Raw genomic sequence first — 13897 nt, 5'->3', positions numbered from 1 at the left:
TATGAATGGGAATTTCAAGACATTCGGGACACTATGAAAGATCAAACATAAGAATTCAGGATAGGACTGGAGAGATGGCTTAGTGGTTAAGTGCTTGCCTGTGAAGCCTAAGGAGCCCAGTTAAAGGCTTGATTCCCCAGCACCCACATAAGCCAGATGCACAAGGTAGTGCATGCATCTGGAGTTCGTTTGTAGTGGCTAGAGGCCCTGGTGTGCTCATTCTCTCTCTCTCTCTCTGCCTCTTTCTCTGTCTGTCATTCTCAAATAAATAAACAGCAACAAAAAAAAAGAAAAAAAGAAAAAAAGAATTCAGGGTATAGTAGAAGGACAAGAATTTCACTCCAAAGGCATAGTAGGCATTTTCAACAAAATCATAGAAAACTTCCCCCAAGTTGGGAAAGAGATGCCAATGCAGATACAGGAATCCTCTAGAACACCAACCAGATAAAACCTGGAAAGAACCTCTCCTCACCATGCTATAATCATTCTACCAAACACACAAACCAAAGAAAAAATATTGAAAGCAGTTAGAGAGAAAAATCAAGTTACCTACAAAGGCAAGCCCATTAGGATCATGGCAGATTACTCAACATAAACTTTAAAAGCCAGAAGGGTGTGGAGTGATGTATTCCAGTTCTGAAAGATAACAACTGTCAACCAAGGGCACTTTATCCTACAATCCATCCAAATAAACAGAGAAATAAGGATATTCCACAACAAAAGCAGGCTAAAGGAATATTTGAAGACAAAACCAGCTCTACAGAAAATACTTGAAAGAATCCTCCCTTTGAAGAGAAAAAAGAGCACAAATATAAGGAACCTGGAAAAAACAAACCATACTCAAATACTAGTTAATACAAGAAAGCAAAGGTCAAACTGGAAGAACTACAAAAAAATGGCAAAAATACATGCACACTTTTCAATAACATCTCTTACTATCTGGCCTCAATGCCCCAACCAAAAGACATGGTTTGCAGACTGGATTAAACAGCACGATCCTTCAATTTGTTGTCTCCAAGAAACTCAGCTTTCTACAAAGGATGGACACTAGCTTAGGGTGAAAGGTTGGAAAACAGTGTTTCAAGCAAATGGGCCTAGAAAACAAGTAGGGGTTGCTCTCCTAATATCTGACAAGGTAGACTTCAGTCCAATGTTAGTTAAGAAAGATAAGGAAGGTCACTTTATATTGATTAAGGGCACACTCCATCAGGAGGACATTACAATCCTAAACATATATGCACCTAATGTTGGGGCTGCCAACTTCATCAAACAAATACTATTAGAACTAAGGTCACAGGTAACACCAAACACAGTTGTAGTGGGTGATTTCAACATCTCACTCTCATCAATTGACAGGTCATCCCGGCAAAAAATAAACAGAGAGGCATCTGGATTCAATGAGGTCATAGAACAAATGGACCTAAAAAGCTAAAAACCATAGGTTTGTACAATATTGATTCAATATTAGTTGCTACCAGGACAAGAACATATAGTGGCTGGGAGAACATGTAGTGCTTGTCTAGCATGCACAAAAATCTAGGTTTGATGTCCACAAAATAAAAATGTGATCTTCTCGAGTTTTCTTATGTAAAGCACTTGAATTTGAACTTGTCAGGGGGAGGTAGGTTTTATTAAATTTGGAGATAAAGAAGCTGCTAGTTTTGAATTATGTGTGTCTTTTACAGGGAAATACCAAAATATCAACAAAGAACACTTTTTTTTTTTTTTTTTTTGAGTAGGGTCTTACTCTACCTCAGGCTGGCCTGGAATTCACTGTGTAGTCTCAGGGAGGCCTCACACTCATGACAATCCTCCTACCTCTGCCTCCTGAGTGCTGGGATTACAGGCATGTGCCACCATGCCCAGCTTACTTTTCTCTCTTTCTCCCCTCTATCTTTCCCCTCACATGCAACCTGTGAGACACTATCTGGTCCTAGAGGTCACGTATAGACCAGCTGGAGCACTAGCTGGCTGCAGCATGGCCAGGAGTCTTTACCATTGCTTTCGCAAATCCGGGGAGGTCAGGATGGTAGAGGCGATGCGGGCACCATTGAGAGGAGGGTTGGAATACATGGGGCGAATCAAGATCTTCAGCTGTGACTCCACCCTTTTGGCTTCATCTGCATCTTTGCAAATCACAGTGAAGGCTCCCACGCGCTCACCTGAAAGACACACAGGTATAGTCTAGTGCTCCTTTCAAACACACTCTGGCAAATCATGATTGTTTGCTACTGTTATCCTGAAACTACATAGTGAATTCTAGGTTAGCTTGGGCTACAGTGAGACCCTACTTCAAAAAACAAAGAACTAAACCAAAACAAATTTGCAAGGAGAGAGAAAGAATGAATGAGAATAAGTACACCACAGCCTGCAAATGGACTCCAAATGCATGTTCCACTTTGTGCATCTGGATTTACATGGCTGCTAGAACCTGGGCCTGCAGGCAAATGCCTTTAATTGCTTAGTCATTTCTCCAATTTTTTTTCTTGTTTTTTGAGGTAGCCCAGGCTGACCTCAAATTCACTATGTAGTCTCGGGCTGGGCTGGCTTCGAACTCACAGTGATCTCTCTACCTCTGCAAGTGCTGGGATTAAAGGCATGCGCCACCACACCTGTATAGGATAGTTTTTGTTTTTCTTAATGTAAATTAAATACTTTATTTATTTGAGAGAGAGAGAGAAAGAAAGAGCAAGTACACATGTGTCAGGGCCTCTAGCCACTGTAAACAACTCCAGATGCATGGGCCATCTTGGGGTCCTGGGGACTAGAACCAAGGTCCTTTGGCTTTGCAGGCAAGCACGACTAAGCCGTCTCTCTAGCACTGGATAGTTTTTAATAGCCAGAATGGGGCCTTGAGGCACAATAAAGAACGAATGTTCAAGAGCATGCAAGATTGCTTTTTTTTTTTTTTGCAGGTACTCTATCCACTGAGCCACACTCCCATCTTCTAAAGATCCTATTATTTTATCTATTTTCTTGGCTCTCATACCCATCACTTTTATTTAGTTCTCTTTGCTGAAGGACTTTAAGAACATGAATAAGATAAGGTTAAGAAAACCAATAAAATCTATTGTAGTTTAGGCCTGGTGTGGTGGCGCATGCCTTTAATCCCAGCACTTGGGAGGCAGGGGTAGGAGGATTGCTGAGAGTTCCAGGCTACCCTGAGACTGCATAGTGAATTCCATCCAGGTCAGCCTGAGCTAGCGTGAGACCCTATCTCAAAAAAAAAAAAAAGTCTGGCGTTTTCCTCTCTGGGAAGGTAGGGAAATGGACTGCCGGTATTTCAGCACAAGCACCCATATACACATGGGTGTTCCCCCACACACAGATTTTTCCTCCCTCCAAACTCTCTGCCTTGGTGACATTCTCTTTTTCAAGTTCACCAGAACGTCTGTGACAGCTTACCATATAAGCCCATGTTCTTGGCGTATGACTGGCAGAGGCAAACATTTATGCCCTGTTCGATGAAGTGGCGCACAGCCCAAGCGTCCTTGTTGCCATCCCCGCTGGCGAAGCCTTGGTAGGCCATGTCAAAGAAGGCAAAGAGATTCTTTTTCTGGCAAGGAAGAGAAGACCAGAGCATGAGGTAGGCCCTGCAGGTACTTTAGGCTGTTACCTGTGCTTAGTAGGAAGCATAGCACTCCCTAGATGGCATAGAAAACATGATGAATTCTAGAGTTAACATATTAATGCATTAAACCTTGCTTTTTAAAAAAAATTTTATGCATATGGTTTCTCAAAAGACACCAAAAAAGAGGATCTTTTTTGTTGTTGTTGTTGTTCATTTTTATTTATTTATTTAAGAGTATGAGAGAAAGAGGCAGATAGAGAGAGAAAGAATAGGCATGCCAGGGTCTCCAGCCACTAACTCCAGATGTGTGTGCCACCTTGCACATCTGGCTAACATGGGTCCTGGGGAATCAAGCCTCAAACTGGGGTCCTTAGGCTTCACAGGCAAGCGCTTAACCGCTAAGCCATCTCTCCAGCACAAGAAAGAGAATCTTGATCTCAATGTGCTTAGAATACTTCTGAGTCAAACAGGAGGCTCTTTTGTCTAGGGTCCACAGTGATCTGGGTCATTATTTTTGGCCTAATCACTTGTTTGTTTGCTTTTGGAGTTAGGGTCTCACCCTAGCCCAGGCTCACCTCAAGTGTTGAACTCATAGTGATCCTCCTACCTCAGACTCCCAAGTGCTGGGGTTAAAGGCTTGTGCCATAAGTTTTATCAGAATTTACTGACTCTGGACTAGGGAATAAATATTATTTTCAGTTATCATCAATCACAGTACGGCTAATGTGCAAACGAGAAGCCCTTCTCTGGCAGCTCATCCCTGTGTGGTATGGTGCAGGCTCAGGACCAATGAACCCTCCCTGCTGAGGCTGTCAGGTTGGGCCTCCCAGGCTGGTTACTAGACACAGAGCTGTCATCAGCCGGGTTACCCTCCTCACCTTCACCACTGTTGCCATTTCCTTCCACTGCTCTGGACGCGGGTCCACTCCTGTGGGGTTGTGGGCACAGGCATGCAGCAGGAGAACACTCTGCTCTGGCATTTTCTACATACAAAAAGAACCAAGTCAAGATTTTGCTTCACAGTTTTAAAGGAAATAGTGGGAACAAGAGAGGTTGCTATTAGTTGAGAAATGACAAAGAAAACTTAGGGTGAGGGAATTAACTCACTCCTTGTATTTTAAGTGAGACAGTGTGACCTGTTGGGACACATCAAATGTTCGCAAGGAAGTTTAGTCCTTTTTTCTTACCCCTCTGCCCTGAAAGCCACACTTACTGAAATGTCCTCCATGGCACCCGTGAAGTCAAACCCACAAGTCTTGGGGTCATAGTATCGATAACCTTGCAGCTGCATTCCGGCATCTCTGAAGATGGGTGTGTGATTGCCCCAGGATGGTTTGGGCAGAAAGACATCTCGGCTGAACTTGAAAAATCTTTGCTATGAGATGAGATGAGAGGGAATGAAAAAAAAAAAAAAAATGGAGAGGCAAAAAACGGTATGTTTTACGTACAGCATATTTTTCCTAAAATCCAGCTCCTCTCAATGGCTGACACAGTACTGACCTAGCAGCAAGACAGGAAGCCAGACTGACAGTTCTTCTGGCTGTGTAGCAAAGGACATGTGTGGTCCTCACTGTCTTCATTAGTAAAATGGGGCTAAATGAACTTCCTTTATAGGGACTAAATAACTGAACTGCTCCCAGTAACAGTATGCGTTCATTATACTTTTTGTTATATATTACTATTATTTATTAACATTAATTTATTATATTTTTTCTTATAATTTCCCCACAGCACTTGTTTTATCATGAGAGAACAAAAAACTTGCCAACTCTGTGGAAAGAGGTTGTTACTGGTCAGTAGTCACAAGACAGGAAGGCTTGTCACCTCAAAGCTCTTCCCCAAAGGAGTTTCTACTCACCAGAAAACTGGCTCCGATCCTTAAGGCCCCAGTTCCAGAAATGGTCTGTACAGTGACAAACTGCAGAAGAGATACCAGGGTTAGTCGGCTCTGCCCACACGGTATCCTTTGCACTTTAGAAGTAAACGCCCACAGCTTGTTAACATCATCCATGTTATATGTAAAATTTGAGGACACAAAAATTCCTCTCTGGTTTCCAAAGGAGTGAGTTTTACACACACACAGAGACAACTAAATGACTACAAGAAGACATTCCTCTATAATAATGTAAAATAGAATGATGCTTTGACCATCAAAATTCCTTATAAAGCAAGTCAAATGTATCAGGAAAACCTCAGTATCTTTTATTTCCTGTGATGCTGCACATGGTAGGCCAGCATTCTGCCAAGAAGCTACATCCCATACCATGTGGGTTTTAAATCTTAGGCAGAAAAAATAAACTTAGCAAATGTATTCATTATATGGCTTTTTTTTTTTTTTTCTTACAAAAGAAAGTCAACCGCAGAGCACAGGTTTGTACACTGGTATCATGGCCTTCTCTCTTTCATTGCCCACACTGGGTGAGTCAGATCAGCTAAGGACAGTTATCCTCGTCCTGCCCCGACAGTCTATCCTGGCTGGTTTCCTCCTTGCTTCTCCCATTCAAGCTGGAAGCTTAGCACATGATCCTGGGGACTAATTATAGGTCTAAAACTAAGTACAACCAAGTATTTCTAATGCATAGTCAGCATACAATGACATAACACATGGACACTCACGGCAAACTGGACCAAACCAGTCAAATTATTATTTACCAAAATTACTAGTCATTTCTGGAATTGGTGCTACATGATAGTTTTTAATTTTTGCCAATTTACAATCTGAAGAGGAGTTGTAAGTGTAACCACTAATCATTACATGAATATAAATTAAGTTATCTTTATCCACTCATTTAACATTGTCTAAGTTATTTTAAATCTGTTCAGGTCCTGCACGATGCCAGTTGGCTTGGCTTACCCGGCCACTTTTCAACACCTCGTTGTTTTCACCCAGGGCCAGCTCTGCAGATGCCTTACAAAATTCTGCCAGCCCCCCGATGGGCAGGTATTCTTTGTCCAAATTTTTTGCAGCAATCTGGGCCTCTGCCTAGACAAGAGAAAACTTAGCCTTAAATTTTATTTGAAGTTGTCCAACAAGAGGATGGGTGATAAGTTCCTATTACAGAACATAAATACTTCTTCCTTTTCTCTTACCTCTTCCTCCTGAGTACTGGGATTAAAGGCATGTACCATCATGCCTGGCTATATTTTATTTTTTGAAAGTAAAGCACTTTTTAAAATTAATGAATTTATGGAGAAAGAGAGAATGAGAACATGAATGAATGAGAGGAAATGGGTGCACCAGGGCCACTTGCCAATGCAAATGAACTTCAGACACATGTACTCCTTTATGCATCTGGCTTTATGTGAGTACTGGGGAATTGAACTCAGGCCATCAGGCTTTGAAAGCAAGCACCTAACTGCTAGGCCATCTCTCCAGTCCTAAAAGTAAAGTTTTATTTTACGTATTCTGAAGTAAGGGTTCACTATGTAGGTAGGCCAGGTTGGCCTGGAACTCGCCACTCTCCTGCCTCAGCCTCCTAAGTGCTAGGGTCACAGGCTTCTGCTGCTCTGCCTGTCTCAAAGTAATGTTTTATGTGGAAGGGTAAGTCTCTCTTGGTTACCATTTAACATGAAATGGCATCTTGGCATGCACAAGAAAGCTTAGGAGCATACCTTAGGTATATATGAAATAACACAACTAAGCTAACCATATACAAGGAAAGCATTTCAGGATATATGCCAGCCTAAGAATACCAATAGCCAGGCATCCATGCTGTAGAGTCAGATGCCTAGCTGCCTGTCACCGTCTGTGAGACCCTAGGTAAAGTTACTCAGCCTTCCTGAATCTTGGCTTTCCTATGTGTTAAGAGGAGGAACACCTGTGTTATGTCTCAGGACTGAGGTGGGTTGTTAATGAGGCAATGGACAACAGGGCTTGGTGGTTCTGGCCTGCAACATCATCTTAAACTCAATGAACAATACTTCTTGTGCTGCTGGACATCAACCCAGGGTCTCCCGCATTCTGGGCTAGCTCTTGAACACTGTATACTTCCAGCCCCGGATAAGTGTGGAGGTCAAAGGACAAGCCTGGGTACCAGTCCTCACCTTCTACCTTGTCTGTGGTTTACTGCTGCATAATCCAGGCTGGCTGGCTTGCAAGCTTCTGGAGATTCTCCTGTCTCTGCTTCCCATCTCGCCGCAAGTGCACTGGGATCACAGACACATGCATGCTCTTGTATTCAGCTTTATGTGGGTTCTGGGGAGCTGAAATCAGGCTATGCTTGGGCAGCAAGCACTTTTACCCACAGAATCATCTCCTCAGCCCTGAATAACTTTTAAAACTAACAGAAATACTATTAATAAAAATATAATTTTGCTGGGCATGGTGGTGCACACTTTTAATCCCAGCACTTGGGAGGCAGATGTAGGAGAAGCTCTGGAAGTTCAAGGCCACCCTGAGCTAGAGTAAGACCCTACCTTGGTGGGGGGGGGGAAGAAATATATATATATATAAACTAAAACTGGGCATGGTGGCTCATGCCTTTGATCCCAACCCTTGGGAGGCTGAGGTGGGAGAGTAACTGAATGGGAGGCCAGTCTGGGTTACAGAGTGAGTTCCAGGTCACTTTAAAGTACAGTGAGACCCCCCCACCTCAAAAACAAAACAAAAAACAGTAATAAAATAACAACAGAAAGTGAAAAAAGTTATCCTGCTATTCAGTGTGACGAAGGGACAGAACATGCCTATGTAACAGTAACTTTCACTCACAGAGGGCAATTCCTCCTGCTTAGACACAGCGTTAAAATTCTGGTCTGCATATGCACCTCAGATATGACACCTTGTCTGGCTTTCAGTCTTGGAGCCCAGGTAGCTCCAACCTCTTGTTTTCACAGCTAAGGAAGATCACAGCCCAGATAACCTAGATGATTCACACAACCAGAGCCAGAACTGGAACCTAGCGTGGCTGAGTGACACTCATCCTCAGTCAGCAGGATGAGGGTGGCAAGCTCACCTTCCGGACACTAGGTAGCACGTAAGGCTTTCCATTATCATCCCGGTAGGCACCAACTCCCAGGTTCATCTTTTTGCTGTTGGTGTCTCTCTTGTAGGCCTCAGTGACTCCCAGGATGGGATCTGGAGGACCCATTTCTACGTGGGCCCACCAGGAGCTGAAATGAGAAATACTTGACCTCAGTCATATGAGCTATATCCCCATAGCCAGATATCTGTGATCTGTCAGATCCATTTCTGCAAATGTCTGTGTTACAGCAACAGGCTCAAACTGCCAATAGTACAAAGACTTTAGATTGCCTTGCAGAGTAGGGAGCACAGATCCTGTGAGAAAGGCAGTTCCTGAGTCATTCTGGGGAGGATGTGTAGGCTTTTAGAAGCAACCTAAATTCTTAGGCGAAGAGTACTCTGAGAAGCAAGGGCTGTGTAAGCTTATTAGTTATCCTCTTCTCAGACTCAAGGACAGAATTTGGGCATCATATTACACATAGATGCCTGGGCTCCATCACTGAAGGTAGATACTAAAAATATACTGTGGTGTTCTTTTAAAGGACTTGTATTCTTTCTGTTTATTTATTTATTTATTTATTTGAGAGCGACAGACATACATAGAGAAAGAGGCAGATAGAGAGAAAGAGAGAGAATGGGCACACCAGGGCTTCCAGCCACTGCAAACGAACTCCAGATGCGTGTGCCCCCTTGTGCATCTGGCTAACATGGGTCCTGGGGAATCGAGCCTCGAACCGGAGTCCTTAGGCTTCACAGGCAAGCGCTTAACCGCTAAGCCATGTCTCCAGCCCCGGACTTGTATTCTTTATGACCCATCTGGCTGTTGGGTAGGGTACTGAAGGATGGATATAGAAGGATCACTGAAAAATATGCTAACTCAATAAAACACAGGAGAGGACCTAACTAGAGACAGGGTGGTGTGGTTAGGAAAAGAATTGTTGGGCATTTAAGAATGAAAAACTAACATGAAGAACTAGTTGTAACATTCTGTGAGTTCCCTTATATATATATTTTTAAAAATGTTTTTTGCTTATTTATTTCAGAGCAACAGAGTGAAGGAGGCAGAGAGAGAGAGAGAGAGAGAGAGAGAGAGAAAATGGGCACGCCAGGGCCTCCAGCCTCTGCAAACGAACTCCAGACGTGTGCGCCCCCTTGTGCATCTGGCTAACGTGGGTCCTGGGGAATTGAGCCTCGAACCGGGGTCCTTAGACTTCTCAGGCAAGCACTTAACCGCTAAGCCATCTCTCCAGCCTGAGTTCCCTTATATTTAATGGGCAGAGATACTAATCACTTTGTGTGAGTTATAGTTTTACATTAAAAACAACAAGGGCTGGAGAGATAGCTCAGCAGTTAAGGCTCTTGCCTGCAAAGCCTAAGGACCCTGATTTGACTCCCTAGTACCCGTGTAAAGCCAGAAGCACAAGGTGGCACATGCTTTTGGAGTTCCTTTGCAGTGGCTAGAAGCCCTGGTATGCCCATTCTCTCTTTTATCTGCCTCTTTTTCACTCTCATAAATAATCAAAACAACAACAAAAAACCCATTAACAATCTGAGGTATCATCCACTGATGCCCAATGGGTCAGGCAACTTGAAGTGTCTCTCAACTTTCTTTGGCCTCAGAACTTTCTGACTGCTTTTCTGGTTTTGATGCCAGATTTTGTTTGTGGCTCCCTGAGGCTCATTATTGTTGGTGCCAATAATGGCTGTGTGTTTAGTTTTATGTGATAAGCTTTCAATGAATTCTGCAGAAGGATGGCAGAAATCCACTGTCAGGTGAGAGATGACAGATCACCTGCTTGGTTTGGGTGCCTTTGTCTATTTGGAGCTTAAATTAGGAATTCTGCACCTTTTACAACTCAGACCTGTAAGCTCTTTACATTGCCTTTGGAATTAATGGCTGAAGGTAAGGATGGGAAAAGCTAGAATGCTACCATGTGTCAATAATGTGGAAAGCCTCAGTGTCTGCACGTGGAATTGTTATACTTTCAGTTGCTAATTTTGTTGTTTTAAATAATGAGTACCAGGGCTGGGGAGATGGCTTGGTGGTTAAAGGAGCTTGCTTGGAAAGCCTGCCAGCCAGGATTCAACTTCCCAGTACCCATGTAAAACCAGATGCATCAAGTGGCACATGTACCTGGAGTTCAACTGCTATGGCCAAGAGGCCCTGCCCATACTGTCTCTCTCAAGTAAATAAAATATTAAAAAATAATGAATAATATTTTTATTTCTCATTACATTTGTGTGTGTGTGTATTTTCAAAGTGGGGTTTCATTCTAGCCTGGGCTGAACTGGAATTCACTATTAGTCTCGGGGTGTTTTCGAACTCACAGCGATCCACCTACCTCTGCCTCCCGAGTGCTGGGATTCAAGGCATGTGCTATTATACCTGGCCTTTTTCCCTCCTCTTCACAGATTTTTATTAGCGTTTTCAGCACCTTTAGGTGGGTTCTCATGCTTTAAAAGTAAGCACTTTGCTCACTAAGCCATCTCCTCAGCCCTTCAATGGGCTATTATTTTTGGCTGAGGGTGTTGGTGGGTGGGGGGGTGGGGGAGGGAAGGTAAGATCTCATTCTAGTCCAGGCTGACTTGGAACTCACTCTTGTAATCTCAGGATGGCCTGAAACTCTGATCCTCTGCCTACTGAGTGATGGGATTAAAGGCATATAACCATGGCCTGGCGCAATGTGCTACTTTTAAATAAAATATATGTATGTGTGTGAATATGGCATGCCTGTATCATGGTGTGCATTGGAGCTCACCCATCTCCTCATATATGATCTCCTGTCTTCACACTGAGCTATATCCCCAGACTCAGTGTGCTACTCTTCAAAATTTTTTTTCAGCTTATTGAATCAGTTGATTTAATAAAGCATAACTTTTTATTAAATCAAAATTAAACAAGTACTGTTTTACCAAAAATTTACTTTACTCATTTTACTATTTTATTCTTGTTTATTTTTATTTATTAGTTTGAGTGAGAGAGAGAATATGGGTGTGCTAGGGCATCTAGCCACTGCAAACTAACTCCAGATGCATGTGCCACTATGTATATCTGGCTTACGTGGGTACTGGAGAATCGAACCTGGGTCCTTAAGCTTCACAGGCAAGCACCTTAACCACTAAGCCATCTCTCTTCTTCTTATTATTATTTTGCGTTTTTGAGATAGGGTCTTGCTCTGGCCTAGGCTGATCTGGAATTTATTCTGTAACTCCAGGCTGGCCTAAGACTCACAGTGATCCTCCTATCTTTGCCTCCTAAGTGTTAGGATTAATGGCATGTACCACCATACCTGGTTACTTTACTTATATGTGGCTTGAATTCCTAAAATGTTTCTGAATTCATTTAATTTTTATTTATTTATTTATCTGACAGAGAAAGAGGGAGAGAGAGAGATATAGAGAAGAGAAAGAGAGAGAAAAAATAGGCATGCCAGGGCCTCCTGCCACTACAAATGAACTCCAGATATGTGGGCTCCCTTGACATCTGGCTAATGTGGGTCCTGGGGAATTAAACCTGGGTCCTTAGGCTTTGCAGGCAAATGCCTAAACGGCTAAGCTATCCCTCCAGCCCCTGAATTCATTTAAGAAAAACAATTTGGTGTATTCTGTCCATAAGGCTGGATCAATAGGTTTTTCAAAGAACAGCATGTATATTTTTTACTATGTCAACTTAAAGACAATTTCTAAGACCTTTACATATGTAAACTAATACTGTATTAATGGATTAATCACTGGACAACTAGACAAGTTCTATGATAGGATAGAACTGACTATTAAGCATAATTCCCTCCCTTTCCCTACTGAGCACAATTTAAAGTTTATATTCATGTGCCTTTTATTTTGACATGCCCTGAGGACAGTACAGTTGTGAGTCATGCTTATGGGTACGTTCTTGGCTACTACCGCAAGGTGGCAACATGGGTGTGGCCATGGAAGTGCCATTCTGGGTCATGAGTTTTGCTTGTTTGCTGAAGGTGTCTATACAGGGCCTCACATCACTGTCTCCCTCTTCTGTTTTCTCTGAAATAGAAGTTACTTTGGTTAAAAGATATCTAATAGGGGTAGAGACCATATTGTGCTTGGATCAAGTGACTGAGAAATCCCATATTATTTTTGATTCCCAAGGAAGAGGAGTAGGTTGTCTCAACACAATAGCACTCAAATGTTTTGGTTTACAGATGTCTTTTTAATTCTTTACAACTTAAAGGAGTCCACATAGGTTTTGTTAACCACCCCACCCCCCAACACAACCTAAGTTTATTTCTACAAATAGCACAAGGACACCAGCATCATACACATGGCAGTCACTGGGTCACACAGGCTCTGTCCTTACACTGAGACAGATGCCTTTACTATGGAGTCACAGGAGGACCTGGAACCTCTGGGACAAAGTTGCAGACACAGTCCCAGTCCAGCCTTTGGCTGGCAGAGCCTAAGACGCTTGACATGGTGGGTGCAAGACTCTATCTTTTCTTTTTTTTTTGAGATAGAGTCTCACTATGTAGCCAAGGGAGGCCTAGAACTGGTGACCCATTTGCCACCATCCACCAAGCATTGGGATTACAGGCATGCGTCACCTTATGTCTATAAGCATGCTTTCTGAGTTTGGGGTGGGCCATGTAGGAAAGCTGACTGAGCTGAAGCCCGTTCCAGAGCTATTAATGTGCAGTATAGCCATTAATATTTACTGTATCAAATGGAAACTGAGAAGTATTTTATTTCTTGGCCAACAGAAAACAGCAATAATGGAAGCATATTGTACATTAATGTAAATAAATAACACCTTAATTTTACTATGAAAATAGTTCTGACCTGCCAGGTGTGGTGGCTCATGCTTGCAATCCCAGCATCTGAGAGGAGGACTGCAAGTTCAAGGCCAGCTTGGTTTACACACAAAGCATGACTGCATCAGAACAGTAACAATGATGACAAAGGAAAACTAGGTTTGGCCTGTCAGACTTCTGGAGACAACTCTCCTGAAGTTTGTGTTTCAAATATGAAAGAACAGACGAGTTCAGCTCAAAAAACTGCTCCCTCTTTTTTGATTGGGGGGGGGGGAGAGCTTTATAACTTTATTTGGCAATGAGTGGTTACTTCTCATCCACAAGGAGTATCTATAGATTTCTGAAAATTGGTCACAGGTACAAAGGTAAACAGAGGGTGAACTTTTTCCATTGTATTTTCCTTTTCTTTTCTTTATTTGCAAGCAAAGAGAGGTAGAGAGGAGAGAGACAGAGAGAATAGGCATGCCAGGGTCTCCAGCAGCTATAAATGAACTCCAGACACACGTGCCGCTTTGTGCATCTTATGGGGAATCAAAATAGGGCTGTTAGGCTTTGCAGGCAAGCACCTTAACTGCTAAGGCA

The 13897-nt window shown here is 42.7% G+C and overlaps 1 protein-coding gene across 1 annotated transcript in view; it reads right to left on the bottom strand.

Annotated features, from left to right (window-relative positions):
• Got2 (glutamic-oxaloacetic transaminase 2) overlaps positions 1-13897 on the bottom strand; it is a 33585-nt gene that overhangs the window by 8556 nt on the left and 11132 nt on the right. The window contains exons 2-8 of the mRNA XM_045141939.1: positions 8524-8680; positions 6426-6554; positions 5430-5489; positions 4785-4946; positions 4450-4554; positions 3406-3556; positions 1997-2162 (exon numbers count right to left, since the gene is read on the bottom strand). Coding sequence (XP_044997874.1) covers positions 1997-2162; positions 3406-3556; positions 4450-4554; positions 4785-4946; positions 5430-5489; positions 6426-6554; positions 8524-8680 — 930 coding nt within the window. The remainder of the gene's footprint in view (positions 1-1996; positions 2163-3405; positions 3557-4449; positions 4555-4784; positions 4947-5429; positions 5490-6425; positions 6555-8523; positions 8681-13897) is intronic.

The sequence above is a fragment of the Jaculus jaculus genome, chromosome 1 (genome assembly GCF_020740685.1).
Source record: "Jaculus jaculus isolate mJacJac1 chromosome 1, mJacJac1.mat.Y.cur, whole genome shotgun sequence".
Taxonomy (NCBI): domain Eukaryota; kingdom Metazoa; phylum Chordata; class Mammalia; order Rodentia; family Dipodidae; genus Jaculus; species Jaculus jaculus.
Note: the sequence above shows the minus strand (reverse complement) of the source record. Positions and strands in the feature narration are given on the sequence as shown.